The following is a 14030-nucleotide window of genomic DNA, read 5'->3' as shown; positions in this document are numbered from 1 at the left end:
TGTGCCCAGAGGAAGCACCAACATTGTCTTACAATTACATTTTTTGTGCTAACATGACTGGTTTTTACCAGACTGGTTTCTCCAAAAACATGTATTTCAGAAGGAGAAACCTCTTGTTTTTCTGTGGCCATGCTAAACATGGGCAATTCAATAGCCATTTTCTTTTAATGCATTTTTTTTTCTGTACTGCAACTGCACCCATTTATAACCATCTCCTCTGCTGCAGTGGATTCCTGCCCTGCACTGCCGTATTGAGAATGGGGCCATCAACCACAGCTTCTGTCTGAGCGCTCAGTGCATGGCAGCTTAGCTTTTTCCTGCCCCATTTGCCTCTCAGAATGAGGTTTAGGGAGAGGTATTTTCCTCCAGGATATTTCAGCTTCCTCAGGGAAGGCATTTTTGACTTCATGAATGCTAAGGGTGATGCCAATAATTCAAACCAGCAACTTGCAGCTTTTAGGCACTGCCCATAGTTCCCATCTGGAGCTGTCAGCTGTGCATTATCCTCATCTCCTCACAAAGTGGCTGAGAACTTCTATTCTCCAACAAAATGATTGCTTTCAAAACATGACTGCAATAACATACGCATCAAGAATGTTTTTTACTACTATATAAATTTGATGTGGATTTTATTATGTTATATATCTATGCAAATTTATGTATGGGTGTAATCGTGTATTTTATATAGTGTATAATACATATTCACATAGGTATACAGCATAGATTTTATTTATGTGGTTGTATTTTTACATTACGTAATACTTTTTTTTTTTTTTTAATTTATATATGACTTTTCAAGACAATATCACAAGGGTGAAGTGCTACAAGCTGGGAAGCAGAATTCCAGGTGCTATTTGTTTGGAAGGAGTCCCAGCAGTTAGAGCCAAGGCCGAAACCTGAGAATGCTTATGGTCAGAAAGGCTGATTTGATTTGCTCTGCTGCAAGTAAAAATAGGCAAACTGGTGGCCTTCAGGGCTGTCCTCCAGGTGGTGGCTTTGGTGGTCACAGCTCTGGGGAGCACCAGCTGCCATCTCTGCCTCCAGCTTGAGCCCCTCAGTCATGGTCTGGTGCAGGATGCCCTTCTGCCAGACTGCCTTAGGCTTGAGAACATGCAGTAAATGGCAAGTAAATGAAGCAGGGCAAATAGAAGTTAAATAACTGAAGTGCTCAAAAAGCCCACATCTCAGTGTTTCTTCTACCTGTTTTATGCTAATAGCAGTGTCAGGCTGAACAACGCTCCCAAGGGCAAAGTTCCCCTAGAGCTGTTCTGCTGAGCTGCTGCTCTCCTGGCTCCCTTCCTGCCACTGCTGTGAGCTCTATGGTTGCTGGTTGGCCTGGAATGCGGGCCAGGAGAAATGCTGTCTCAGTGAGCATGTGTCCACCAGGGCCAGGGGATGCTGCCAGCATCGGGGCCACGTGAGCCTTTCTCCAGGTCCCCAGACATGTTAAGAGTCTCTCTCATTTAGTGAAGGCATGAAGTAAACATCTACACGGGGAATGAGGGAATCTGGCTGCTAAACGAAGAGGCTCCTGCAGTAGGCTGCAGTCCAGGGCTCCCCAGAGAGACAATAGAGGGGCAGCTTTATTCCCAAGAGCCTGTCAGCTGTCATTCCTCTGTGCTCCTGGCACCCTGGCTGGACAGGGAGAGGTCCCTTTGGTCCACCTGAACTCTCAGCATTAGACCTAACTTCAGCCTGTTCCCAAAGTGACCAGGCCGGATCAAGGTGTGAGGAGCATTCTGCCTGGTGAGTCACCAATTTCTGCTGCAGATGGGTTTTTCTTGCTGCTGTCACACAGTGGTGGGTGAAACTGTTGGGAATGCAGATTGAAGGGGAAGAAAAGAGATACATGTGTGCTTTTAGGAGGAAGTTTTTCACACAGAGAGTGGTGATGCACTGGAACAGGTTGCCCAAGGAGGTTGTGGATGCCCCATCCCTGGAGGCATTCAAGGCCAGGCTGGATGTGGCTCTGGGCAGCCTGGTCTGGTGGTTGGTGACCCTGCACGTAGCAGGGGGATTGAAACTAGATGATCATTGTGTCCTTTTCAACCCAAGCTATGAATCTATGATTCTGTGATTCCAAAAGAATGCCTGTGGGTTCAAAGGCACCTGCTTGTGGGAGCAGCTTCGCAAAGGTGGGCTGGCTTTTCAGAAAGATCTGCATTCGAGAACAAACAGTTCTGTTATCATCTCTAATTTATTTGTTTATTTACTTCTTAATTTTCTAGCGAAGTGTAGTTTGTTTTTTTCTATTTTCTGGTATCACTTCTCAAATGCCTGTGCTCCAAAGGAAAGATCCCTCAAGGGCCATGTTTGTCTTTCTGAATCAGATCTTGGTAAACTGACTTACCAACCAAACCAGACCAAACCAGAGTACGGAAGAAAAAAGAAAAAAGGGGAAAAAAGGAAAAAAAGGGGAAAAAAAAACCCACCACCAACTCCAAACAGCTGCATTTTACAGCCTCCGGAAAATGTTGTGAACTGGAAATGAAATGCATCTTGACTGAGAAGATTTTTATTCAGTCAAGTAAAATCAGCCCTCATGGCATCAGTGCATTACACTGAGCAAAAAAAAAAAAAAAAAAAAAAAACCAAAAACCTTCTGTACTAACATAATTGTTAACACTGGAGACGTAAGAAATTGGATATAGACTGTGCTTAGATCGTTCCTTCTGTTTTTCTTTGCTTTAAATTTGTCCTCTTTCTTCTTTCCGTTAGTTCCTTCTTGTATTTCTTTCACTGCATTTTTTTGCTGCCTGAAAATGCAGAAAATGTGCCATCTTCTGTTCTTTTTAGCAATTACACAGTCCCAGAAAAACCATCCTTCGGGGATCATCCTCAAATGAGCCCACATGTGTGCACAGGTGCATGCAGACACATGCATGTGAATGTAAACCTACATATGTGCATCTCCTAAAACCCTCTGAGCTACCAGCTTCTCTTTGTTCACAGCTTTAGTTACCTGACAGCACAGCAAATATGCTCACCATGGGGTTCCCAAGGGAACCAGTAAGTAGGGCAGCTCGGCCACTGCTGCTGGGGGCAGGAGGGGTGGAAGGAGATTGTGCTTTGTCAGATCTCCCTTCCATGGCTGCACTGGATGGAGAGCTGCATCTCTATTTTGCCTTCTAATCCTCACTTTTGCCCACACACCCATGCTTGTGCACTTCCCCTTGGAGCTGCTCTGGGTCGGACTCCTTCCACTCCTCTCTCTGACACAGTACTACTGGGACACTCAGCATACCTGCTAGAGCAGTGTGATCGGATATCTAAATGCAGCTGTGGTCCCAAGACCTTGTCTTCGTGTCTCAAGACTTTTCATTAGGGATACTTCTACATTAAGTGGTGTATGGAAGGGCAAGAGAAAGTACATGGCCATTGGAATGGTGCTTGTGGGCTTCCCTTGCAGAGGTCAGGGGCCTCTCCCAGTGGCACCATCAGCCACAGTGAAGTGGGGGACACCACAAACTTTACCTGCATTTGTTTGAGGAGTGTTTTGCTGAGGTGATAACTATATTCCTGTACAGCTTATGCACATGATCTTACTTCCATGTGGTCCTGCACTGCCCTGTGTAGAGCATCCTGCCTGTCTGACTCTTTAGAGAGGCTGCTTTCAGTTGCAGATTGGATTATTTATTATTTAAAAGAACCTTAAATACAACTAAACCAGCCTTTATTTCTACCATAACCCTGGCAAGAAGGCAGGAAGGCTAGCAGAAGAGTGCAAAGATGAATAAGAGTAAGATAAATATCCTTAGTGGGTGTATTTTTCCTCTGTGTTCTTTTAACCCCAGTGATATGTGTTATGACAGAGGAGCCAAAGACTTTCTCTGCTTTTTCCTGTGTGCCAGAAAAGTGCTGGAATTCTGGCTTTATATCACAGTACGTTAAGACACTTTTAGGTCTGTTAGAAGTGCAGCGAATCTTCTGCCTTCTATGAAATATGGAGAGCTTTAGGATGATTTAAAGCAAGGTTTACCCCCTCCTTTCTCATCATAATTGGAATTCAGCTGGAACAGGGAATAGATGCACCACATTTTTGAGGCGTCTGTGTTCCCAGATAAGCTTCTGACCCACAGGGAGTGGAAAGAGAGGAGGGAGTTATAGTAAATCAGAACATCCATAAGATGTTGAGTTGTGTCAGGCTTCTGACTTCAGCCACCACTTCAGAAGGAACACAGGTGAGACAAGCCCTGATCCTGGCAGTAAGCTGTAGCAGTCAGCAAAAAACTTTTCATTATACCTTTCAGTCTTTTCCTTTCCTGGGCTTGCTTAGCTTGGAGAAAAGAAGGCTCTGGGGAGACCTCCTTGTAGCCTTCCAGTACTTGAAGAGAGTGTATAAACAGGAGGGGAAACGGCTGTTTATGAGGATGGATAGTGATAGGACAAGGAGGAATGATCTTAAACTGAGACAGGGGAGGTTTAGGTTAGATACTAGGAGGAAGTTTTCCACCCAGAGGGTGGTGACACACTGGAACAGGTTGCCCAAGGAGGTTGTGGATGCCCCATCCCTGGAGGCATTCAAGGCCAGGCTGGATGTGGCTCTGGGCAGCCTGGTCTGCTGGTTGGTGACCCTGCACATAACAGGGGCTTTGAAACTGGATAACCATTGTGGTTCTTTTCAACCCAGGCCTTTCTATGATTCTATGTTCTGGCCGCTGGATGGCACCAGGGCTCTATTTTTTTAAAACACTGTTCCAAATCCCTCTTAACGCAGCAGCAGCAGCAGTACATGGATACTGGGAAGTTTACTGGATTCTTCTTGCAGGATTATCTGCCTTAGAGCATGTTAACATCCTGTTTGTGACCAGGTCAGAGGCACTGATGCTGCCACAGTGAGTCAACAGTTTTTGTTATCACAGTGGAAAACACTGAGGCAGATATTAATAATGTATGAGTAAATGCTGTTAATGCTTTTATCCATGGAAAATGAAGCTGGGCTTCCTGCCTAAGTGTACATCTGCAGTGTACTGCAAGAACAGAAGCCAAGAAACTTTACTGAAGACTCCAGAGAAAGAGGGGGGAATTCTGAATTTTGTGTTGTAATGTAAAAAGTCTGTGAAGTTCTTTTAAGAAAGACAGGCGAGTTTGCACTAGATGATCTTTAAGGTCCCTTCCAACCCGAGCCATTTTATGATTTTCCTATAAGTACGATGTATAACCTACATGATCTGGGTAGGGTATGTCTATCCTAACTGCCATCAGGAGTGCCTTGGTGATAATCCAACTTCTAAAGACATCAACATTCCCCTCTGCACCTATGCCACTGAATGGGCAGCTGAGTTGTCTCTTCTGTATCATTTTGCTGGAAGGAGTTTTCTCAAAATTGGGTTAGCAAAAGGGAAGATTTCTGCCATGATGCTTGTGATAAAGCTCGTATGGTACCTACATCTGAAAATATCAAGAGGCACATGGTTCATCCATGTGGCTGCCTAAAAAGATGATGGCTGTATGGGGTCAGAGCTCCATGAAAATCTCTGCAAAAAGAAGAGATCAGCATACATTGCCTGTTACTATCCCATCTAGCAGCTGCAGAAATCATTCTGGTTTTATTCCGCTATAACAAGACAGCAGATGGTTTGCCCACACCCCAGAGAGATTCCACAACTCTTGACACTGAAATGTGTTATAGCTGAGCAGGTTTCTCATTTACAACAATGGCTAAGCTTTCCTGACACTCACACCCCCTTTCTCTTTGAATTTCATCTCTGAACATCAAAACCAAGGGATCAAAATAAGCCGGACATCTTCTGATCACTGGAGTTGACCTGAGCTGATTGATGTGTGATGGAAGTGGGCAGAGTCTTCTCCCAGACCTGAGACAGAACCTCTTGTTCATCGTGTTTCTCAGGGTCACCACATGAACTGGGTGCCTTAGATTTAACTAACAGATCAGAGCAAATGAAGGAAAACTGCTTGGGAAAGACAGGCACACGTCTAGCTGTAGTTGAGGATGTTCTAAGTTTTTTTTCTCCTTTTGTTTTGAAACAGTTTAAACATAATAATAAATTTTCCGAAACTAATATTAGAGTATCTCCATTTAACAGTAAGCTGGGAGCTGCAAGGAATGAGGATAGTAATATTTTTAAATCAGATCTCTAAATTCTGCCTTCTTAAAAGGTTGGCTTTCTTTGGTTCCATGCTTTGCTCCAAACCTTCAAAACTGGATGTGGAAGCTTTATTCTTATATTTCTTGGCTAGTTAAAATTTTAGTTTTTTACTCTGAGACATTCAAGACTGGTTTTGTCTGATTGTTCGTTGATTTTGTTGTTGTTATTTTTGTTTTTCACTATTCTTACATATTGCTCACAAGGAAAAGAGAAAAAAAAAGATCTTCAGGAGACATTTCAGGTTATTAACTGTATTAATTATTGTCCTGAAGAATGAAAAAAGTGGTTGAGGTTAAGGTGTGTGTGAAAATCTCTAAGATCCTGACAATAGTAGCTGATCAGAAACCAGCACATTATTATGATAGAGAGTATTATAATATCAGTAGTATAATGCAACTATAATTTGACCAAAGAAGCCCCAAAAAACCATTAGGTCTTACATAGGCTACCTTTGCAACGTATTAAACACGAAGAAGTAGGGTTTTTTTGTTTGTTTTGTCTTGTTTTGATATATCCTTTACAAAATTAGATAACTGAGTGTATCCACTGGGAAAATGAAGGAAGAACCCTTAAGAAAATAACTAAAGCCTTTTGTTTAACCTTCCCCCAAATCCTTACTCCTTAATAAAAAATGTTTTGCATGCTGACTTTCCTCTTCCAAAGAGAGTGTGTATATATATATATATATAGGAGAGTTTAATTGAAGAACATTTAAGAAAATACAGAAACAAAAAGGTCATTTTTTCATGGCAAAAGCAACTAGAGCCTCCATTAACATTTTAATTCATGACTTATATTCTGGTAAAGGAAAATAGAATAATTTCAATTTATGTTGCAGTTAAAAAGTTACCCTGCTGTTAAGAGGAACTCCACAAATTAGATGCGCACTTCATGGTCTGCTGTTGAAAAAGGATTTCCAAATCTAATTTTCTGTATTGTCAGAAGTGAAATATTGCCTTTTGTGTTTGTCACAATTCCCTGTAACGCAGCAAAGAGGATATCTCTGCCGTGCTGATTTGTGAAATGTGAAATTATCCTTTGTACCTTTTTGCCCTGCAGAGGTGAAAGAGGGCAGGAGGAAACTGAGAAAAAGAGCTTGGTCTTGTTAGTATTTTGGCAGATTAAGGAGGAAAAGACTTTTTGGAAGAACTTTGAGCCAAAGAACAAACCTACTGCTAGCACTCACAATGCTGTGAAAAACTACAAAGTTCAGACAAAGTCATGGGAAGGAGAGCAAGTCCATCTCCCCAGGTTAAGGCTGGCTAGTCTCTTCTTGCATATATCTCAATCCCAGACTGTTGTACTGAACTCTGGGTCAGCTGGAGGATCAATAATGCTCCGAATGAGTAAATATAAAAGGACTTTGCCTTAAGAGAAAGGGCAGGCATGAAAGCTATTTTAGGATGGCTTTCATGTGTTCTCTCTTACAAGCATGTGTAGGAGGCTTTCAAAGAGATTTTAATTTTATCAGACTCTGTTATATATATGCATGTGGTAACTACAATCACAGGCAATCTGAAGAATCTATGGCACAAGAGAAGCAGTAAAATGATCAATTATACAAACTCCAAAAAGTATAAATAAAGCAAAAATAACTTTAAGTCTAGTTATATAAATAATTGTGAGACTGTTCTTGCTCTCAAGTGTTAGAGAGTGATAAAATCCCTATTAAATTGCAGCAGCTTATAGCAGTTCATATTTTGGACCAAAAAAAATGACTTTGATGAGTCATACCTCACAAGGGAGAAAAAAAGTGTGCCAATCCAATTTAAAAAGTGAAATCAAAATGAATAGATCTTGCAAAGTCCCCTTTAATGGTGATCCATGAAAATGTGTCTGTGTGAGTTCATATGCAGCAGAGCATAACTGCAGCCACCAAAGCAAAGAGCTGTTTGAATAGCTGTATAAACAGATCTCGCTCTGCTGACAAACAAACCAGTCCAGACAATGAAATTTCTGACAGAGACAAGAACTTCAGTGAGATTTTGGTGTGAATTTACAGTTCCTTTGACTTCAGAGGTGACACATCTCTGCTGGCCATGTTACTGACTTCTGCACGTGATGTTGTTTCACCTAGGAGATATCCTTGTGTTTTTCCCAAGGAAAAGCCGCCCAGCTTGAAGATGTTAATTTTTTCATTGTCTCGTTTTGTTATTTGTCTTGAACAAAAATAACGATTCACTCATATTCATTTTGTGTTCTGTTTTGTGACTGAGGTTGTTCAGTGCTTATGTTAGTCCTGACCACATATGGCAGCAATGTTAAGTGTCTCTAGAAATGGAAGGAGCCATATCATGCTCCTACTCAACTTCTGCAGCTTTTAGTTAACTTCTCCCATTATCTTCTTTCATTATATAATAGTGAGAAGTGTTTATTTTGCCAACCACTTCTTAGCAAACCTCATCTATTCCATAAGAAGACCAAGAGCTCTGTTCCCAAGAGAATTTTTCCACAAAACTTGTCTTTTTCCTCAGCACAGATGTTCTTTGTGGTGGAAATCTCTGCTCTTCTTCACGAGTTTGCTTGAATCTGGTATGCCAGAGCCCTCAGAGGAAATTGTGTGATTTTGGCATGGAACTGAATCAGATTTAGCAATGCATAAGTGCAGTGGGAATGAGAGGGTGGGAAAGGAAAGCAAAGTGAAGATAACTTTGAGCAGTTCCCACTTATGATATCCTGTAAACATCTCTCAGAGGGCATAAGTTTGGGCCCTGAGGACGCTTGGGTACTTTTCCATATCTTCTCACTGTTGCCTGACAGCTAAGAGCAGAGTGGAAGCCAGAAGAGCATCTGGAGAACTCACAGTGGACTTCTGGGCTGCAGAAATAAAATTTCTCTTTTTCCTCTAATTTCTTCAGGATTGCTGACTCAGATGGCTGTAAGCAAATCTTCCTCACCTTAATCCACATTTTCTGACATTTTCTTTTTCTTCTTTTTAATTTAGGACATAAATCCTGTTTTTCCACTGTAAGATAGCTCAATTAAACCAACTACTGAATGAGATAAGAAAAAGACACTGCAACACTTACTGGCCTGGCTGATTTTTTTTCCTATTTTCTGGGATGCTATTCAGTTGACCCAAGTAAATGTCATCACAATGTTGCTAACAAGGCAACATTTTGGTAGAAATAAAGAAAGTGAAGGAAATGTGGAGCAAAACCTTACACAGGTTTCTGTCCAATTGTCTTTTCAGCATCACAAGACAACAGCGTTACCTCAGCCTTATAAATGCTGTATTTGCACATTTCCTAACTTTATTCTGAGAACCATGCAAGGCTGGTAGGCCCTTTTCTGGGGCTTCTTAGTTATCACTCCCACAGTGCCAAAATTTGGCTGTTCCAACCAATACCCTATGAACAACATGTGCATTGTGTCTCCCTGCAAACACGAGTCAGGCATAAAGCTCCTAGAAAGGGGTCAGAAAATCTGATAACTCATAGCATTTCTAACATAGCATTATTTTATATATAGTTCAATTGGCATGATGAGAAGGACTGAGTCCCTTTGGAGTAGTCAGCTAAATTAAAGAATTTTCTTTACTTCTTATAAAAGCTCCAACCCAAGCCTTAGCTCTCAGTGGTGACAGAGTCATGTATTTACCTGGCCATATTTATTCCCTGTTGAATTACCTTTGTTCTGTTCCTCAAGAGTAAATCCTATGGGGATGATATGCCTCCTTTTTTTCTTCAGCACTTTGGGACACTGTTGACAACAAGGGAAGCCTTGATGTGCTTGGCCAAAAGACCTCCCTGAATCAGCAGCTGTACAACTATGCTAAACCTGTGGAAATAACAAACAGAACATACTAGTAGCATAGTCATTAGCATTATCACAAGCTAAATTTTGCTCTTTTATGTTATTTATACATTTGCTTATTTTTGATGAGCATAACAATTGCTATCTCTCTGAACTGTGGGACAATTCCTACCCCCCACTAACGTACTTTTACCTCTGTCACTGTGCTCTTGCACTGATCTCATAACTTGTTTCAAGAACCAAAGCTTAAAGCATTAATCTGAAATGGAATAATTTACCTGTCCAAACCATAAGTAAATACCTATCAGCTTGAATTGTCTAAATGCAATAGTTGTTTTTTTTTCCAAAGCAATGCCTGCATGGGCTGAATTTCAGTCTGTTGTCATACCATCTGCTGATGTTAAATGTAAGCCAGAAATACACTTGTTGCTACAACCACTGGTACTTTCTGTGACCATCACTGGACAGAAGGTAATTGTTATCCATTTGTGTTTCATTCAGATGGAACTACCATGCTTCTGAAACACTTGGTGTGAAATAGTGATTTGTTGACACCATACATCTTGTTCTCTTCCCCTACCTCCCTGTCTTGTTCATGATGGAAAATGTAGAGTTGAGGAGCTTCTTATGTTTGAAGAGCAAGGCATGTTCTCCTAGGCAAAAGATGGGTCAAGTGAGGGTCCCTTCACCCTCACAGCACAACATGACTGTGAGCCTCCAGTGAGTGTGAATTTCCCTTAAAAATAAAGGTGTGCTGCCTTAAGGCATCTATTGCTAAAAATTAAAGATTCCAGCTTAAATGTGGAATGCTAAAGGGCAGTTTAACTCCAGACCTTGTGGGGAGCCATGTGATCATTTCTGGGATTTCAGCTGCCTGCAGATCAGATGGGCATTTTTCCATGTTTCTGAGTCAACAAAATTGTGTTTGGGAAACAACGATCTCCAGGCTTGCAAGAATGAGACATGGGGAAAGTTTCAGTTTCATCTTTTGTCTTGTATCAAAACATGTTCCTGCACAAGCAGTTATGTTTCAGGCATGTTTTTCTTCTGTTTTTGAGCATTTCACACCCTAAGACATCTTTTGCGCTGTCTGGAATGCCTTCAGCTGATGTGCCATTTTACATGCTTATGCTAAGAAGAGACTAATTTTACACTTTGAAAAAACCCTCAGTCCTGACACACAAAGGAAAATTGGACTGACTAGCTTAGTGACACCCATTTTAATCCCATTTAAGTTAAAGGAGTTGAACTGCCATCAAGCACTGCAGATGGAACTAAGATGTACAGATTTCACTATAGTTCCTTTTGTGCTATCTAACCAGAAGGAGCCCCCTCTATTCTTTGCTGGACTACAGAGATGCCTGGAGTTAAGTAATAATGTAGAGAAGGAATCTGTCTGTTACATTTGTCTTCATTTATTATTGCCTTACAACCATTCCTTCAGCCTTGTTTGATTTTGGGTTTGAGTTTGTAGCATTTCTGAAAACTTCTCTCTTTACATAATGTTTAGTTACTGTAAGGTGTACATACTTAAGGTGGGAAGAGAACGAATGAATAATCAAATGTAAAACTGTGGCCTAGTCCAGAATGTTTCTCCCCAGGCTATTAATTTGTGCACTACTAACACGCCCATCATTATTGGTTGTACAGTTTTGAAACTTATTAATAAATAACCAAGATGAATAACGTACTTAGTTGCAATATGCCATTGGCCAATACTTTCAATTTGCAAGCCAAGGGTAGATTGACAGTGAGCTTTTGATATTTCTGTTTTGCAGATGCTGTAGTTTTACCATGGAAAGACTGGTATTTTTGACAAGCTTTTGCTTGCTGCTAGCCAGTACACAGCAAGAACCTTCGTAAGTATATATTATTATTAAATGCATATGGTCTTAAAAGAGAAGGGCAGCGCTGAGCTCTGCTCTTTGTGACAGCAACAGGGCCTGAGGGAACAGCATGGAGCTGTGTCAGGGGAGGGGAGGCTGAGGGTGAGGGAAAGGGTCTGCACCAGAGGCATGGAACAGGCTCCACAGGAAGGAGTTCAAGAAATATTTGAACAATGCTCTCAGACATATGGTCTGATTTTTTAGTGGTGCTGTGTGGAGCCAGGAGTTGGACTCAATGATATTCTATGTTTCTACATGAAGATATGTGAATTCATAATATCAGATACATTATCACATATTGCAAGTGTTTTTTCCCTCCTGTCTGTAGGTGTTGATCTTTTGTAGGACCTAATTTGTATGATACAGAATTCGGGGATCAATCAGAGTATCTGCCTTCTTTTAACATAAACTAAACTAGGTGACTTCCGCAAGGCTCTTCTAACCTCAACTATTTTGTGATAGTGGAACTGACAAGCCTGTTTTCTTTAACAGTCGTATTGCTTTTTTTGCATATTGTGTTATGCAAAAAAAGCCTACATATTGGTCAAACTATACCTGTGTTATTTTAGATTTCTCATCACTGCCCCAAATGTGGTTCATTTGGGTGCACAGGAAACAGTAACCGTTCAAGTTCATGGAGCAAAGAGCCCAGTTCATGTTACTGCATATTTCAAAGATGAGGTGAAAAATCGGCTTTTATCAGATAGGATCAACTTTAACCTTAACCAAGGCAACAACTACCAAGAGATAAAAAAAATAATGGTAAGTCTGCCGTCATAGTGATGTAAATGCTTATCCTGGGTATAAGTCATATTCTGTGCTAAAAATGCATTGGAGCAGAGATAACATTGATTTCTAGAGTGAAATGAGAAAGCATCAATATCAGTAGTGGTAACACTGTTAATCCAAAAAGCTAATAAAGTGATGGCTTTTGCTCTTCTGTGCCTAATCATCAAGCCCGAAGTTTTGTCACATGGTGATGAAAGATCTTTTGCTCAGAGTGATGAAATTAAATTTTTAAACTTCCTTTTCTCTTTCCTCTCCTTTCCTCTCCTTTCCTCTCCTTTCCTCTCCTTTCCTCTCCTTTCCTCTCCTTTCCTCTCCTTTCCTCTCCTCTCCTCTCCTCTCCTCTCCTCTCCTCTCCTCTCCTCTCCTCTCCTCTCCTCTCCTCTCCTCTCCTCTCCTCTCCTCTCCTCTCCTCTCCTCTCCTCTCCTCTCCTCTCCTCTCCTCTCCTCTCCTCTCCTCTCCTCTCCTCTCCTTTCTTTTTGTCATTCTAGAAATCTATGGTATTTGAAGTGTTGAGTTTTTCTTATTATTTTTTTCATCTGAGGGATTTGCTTTTCCTCCTGGAAGTGTAGCAGTGTAATCCTTCAACTGTTTTCATGGCCTTATCATTTCCTTGGCCATCATATAAAACAGGGGAATCCTCGAAAAATGTTCAGTCTCTCAGTCCAAAGAATGTAATGGTTCTGCAGACTGTTGATTAATTCTGCCTTACATCATTTGCTTCAGACACAATTATTTGACACAATTCTTAACATTTAGTTCAGTAGTACTGATTGGCACTATCTGGTTGGAAACAATACACAGCAATACTCAGTTTAGTTCTGTTTACTTGCAAAGCCATGGGTGTCCAATCTTTTGGCTTGCCTTGGCCACACTGAGTGAAGAGAAATTGTCTTGATCCATGTATAATACAGTTCATGTATATAGGTACATCTGTACTTTAGATTTTATCTTCAAAAATTTAACTTATGTTACTTTCATGCGGAAAAAAAGTGTCCATTAAATACATAATTCAGTGAATTTACTGATTCTGAGAAAAAAATGAATAAATGTGGTTAATGTGTGTCTTCTACAAATCTGTCTTTAATATGTTTGGATTAGCAGACTGACACGTTTATTTAGGTGATTGTCATGGTTTTGGTTACTGTATATTCCCTCAAATGCTCATAATAGCAGAAACACTGGTCAAATACATACTGCAAAACTGATGAAAAACATATCCTAAATTATTTTATACTTCTTGTGAGCTTTCTGAGATATTGAAAATTACAAAATTTGGTAGCACCACCAAATGGGAGTATTCTTGATATTTCTTCGGCAGTGAACACATTAACTTATTAAATTATTTTATAATGTAACATAAGCCCAAGTTTAATAATTGAATAAGAAAACTTACATGTCTGCTTAATAATGCAGGCACACACGTTTAGGTAGGTTGAAATATTCTTATCAGCAGTCACTGCTTGTTACTCGCCAAGTGGCACAAGTGTG

At 40.7% G+C, this 14030-nt stretch overlaps 1 protein-coding gene across 1 annotated transcript in view; it reads left to right on the top strand.

Moving 5' to 3' along the window:
• Positions 1 to 1417: 1417 nt before the first annotated feature.
• LOC116244169 (complement C4-like) overlaps positions 1418 to 14030 on the top strand; it is a 52505-nt gene continuing 39892 nt past the window's right edge. The window contains exons 1-3 of the mRNA XM_090132714.1: positions 1418 to 1746; positions 11645 to 11725; positions 12322 to 12514. Of these exons, the coding sequence (XP_089988840.1) occupies positions 11661 to 11725; positions 12322 to 12514 (258 nt within the window). The 5' untranslated portion in view covers positions 1418 to 1746; positions 11645 to 11660. The remainder of the gene's footprint in view (positions 1747 to 11644; positions 11726 to 12321; positions 12515 to 14030) is intronic.

This window comes from Phasianus colchicus, chromosome 1 (assembly GCF_987193195.1).
Source record: "Phasianus colchicus chromosome 1, bPhaCol1.hap1.1, whole genome shotgun sequence".
Classification (NCBI taxonomy): domain Eukaryota; kingdom Metazoa; phylum Chordata; class Aves; order Galliformes; family Phasianidae; genus Phasianus; species Phasianus colchicus.
Note: the sequence above shows the minus strand (reverse complement) of the source record. Positions and strands in the feature narration are given on the sequence as shown.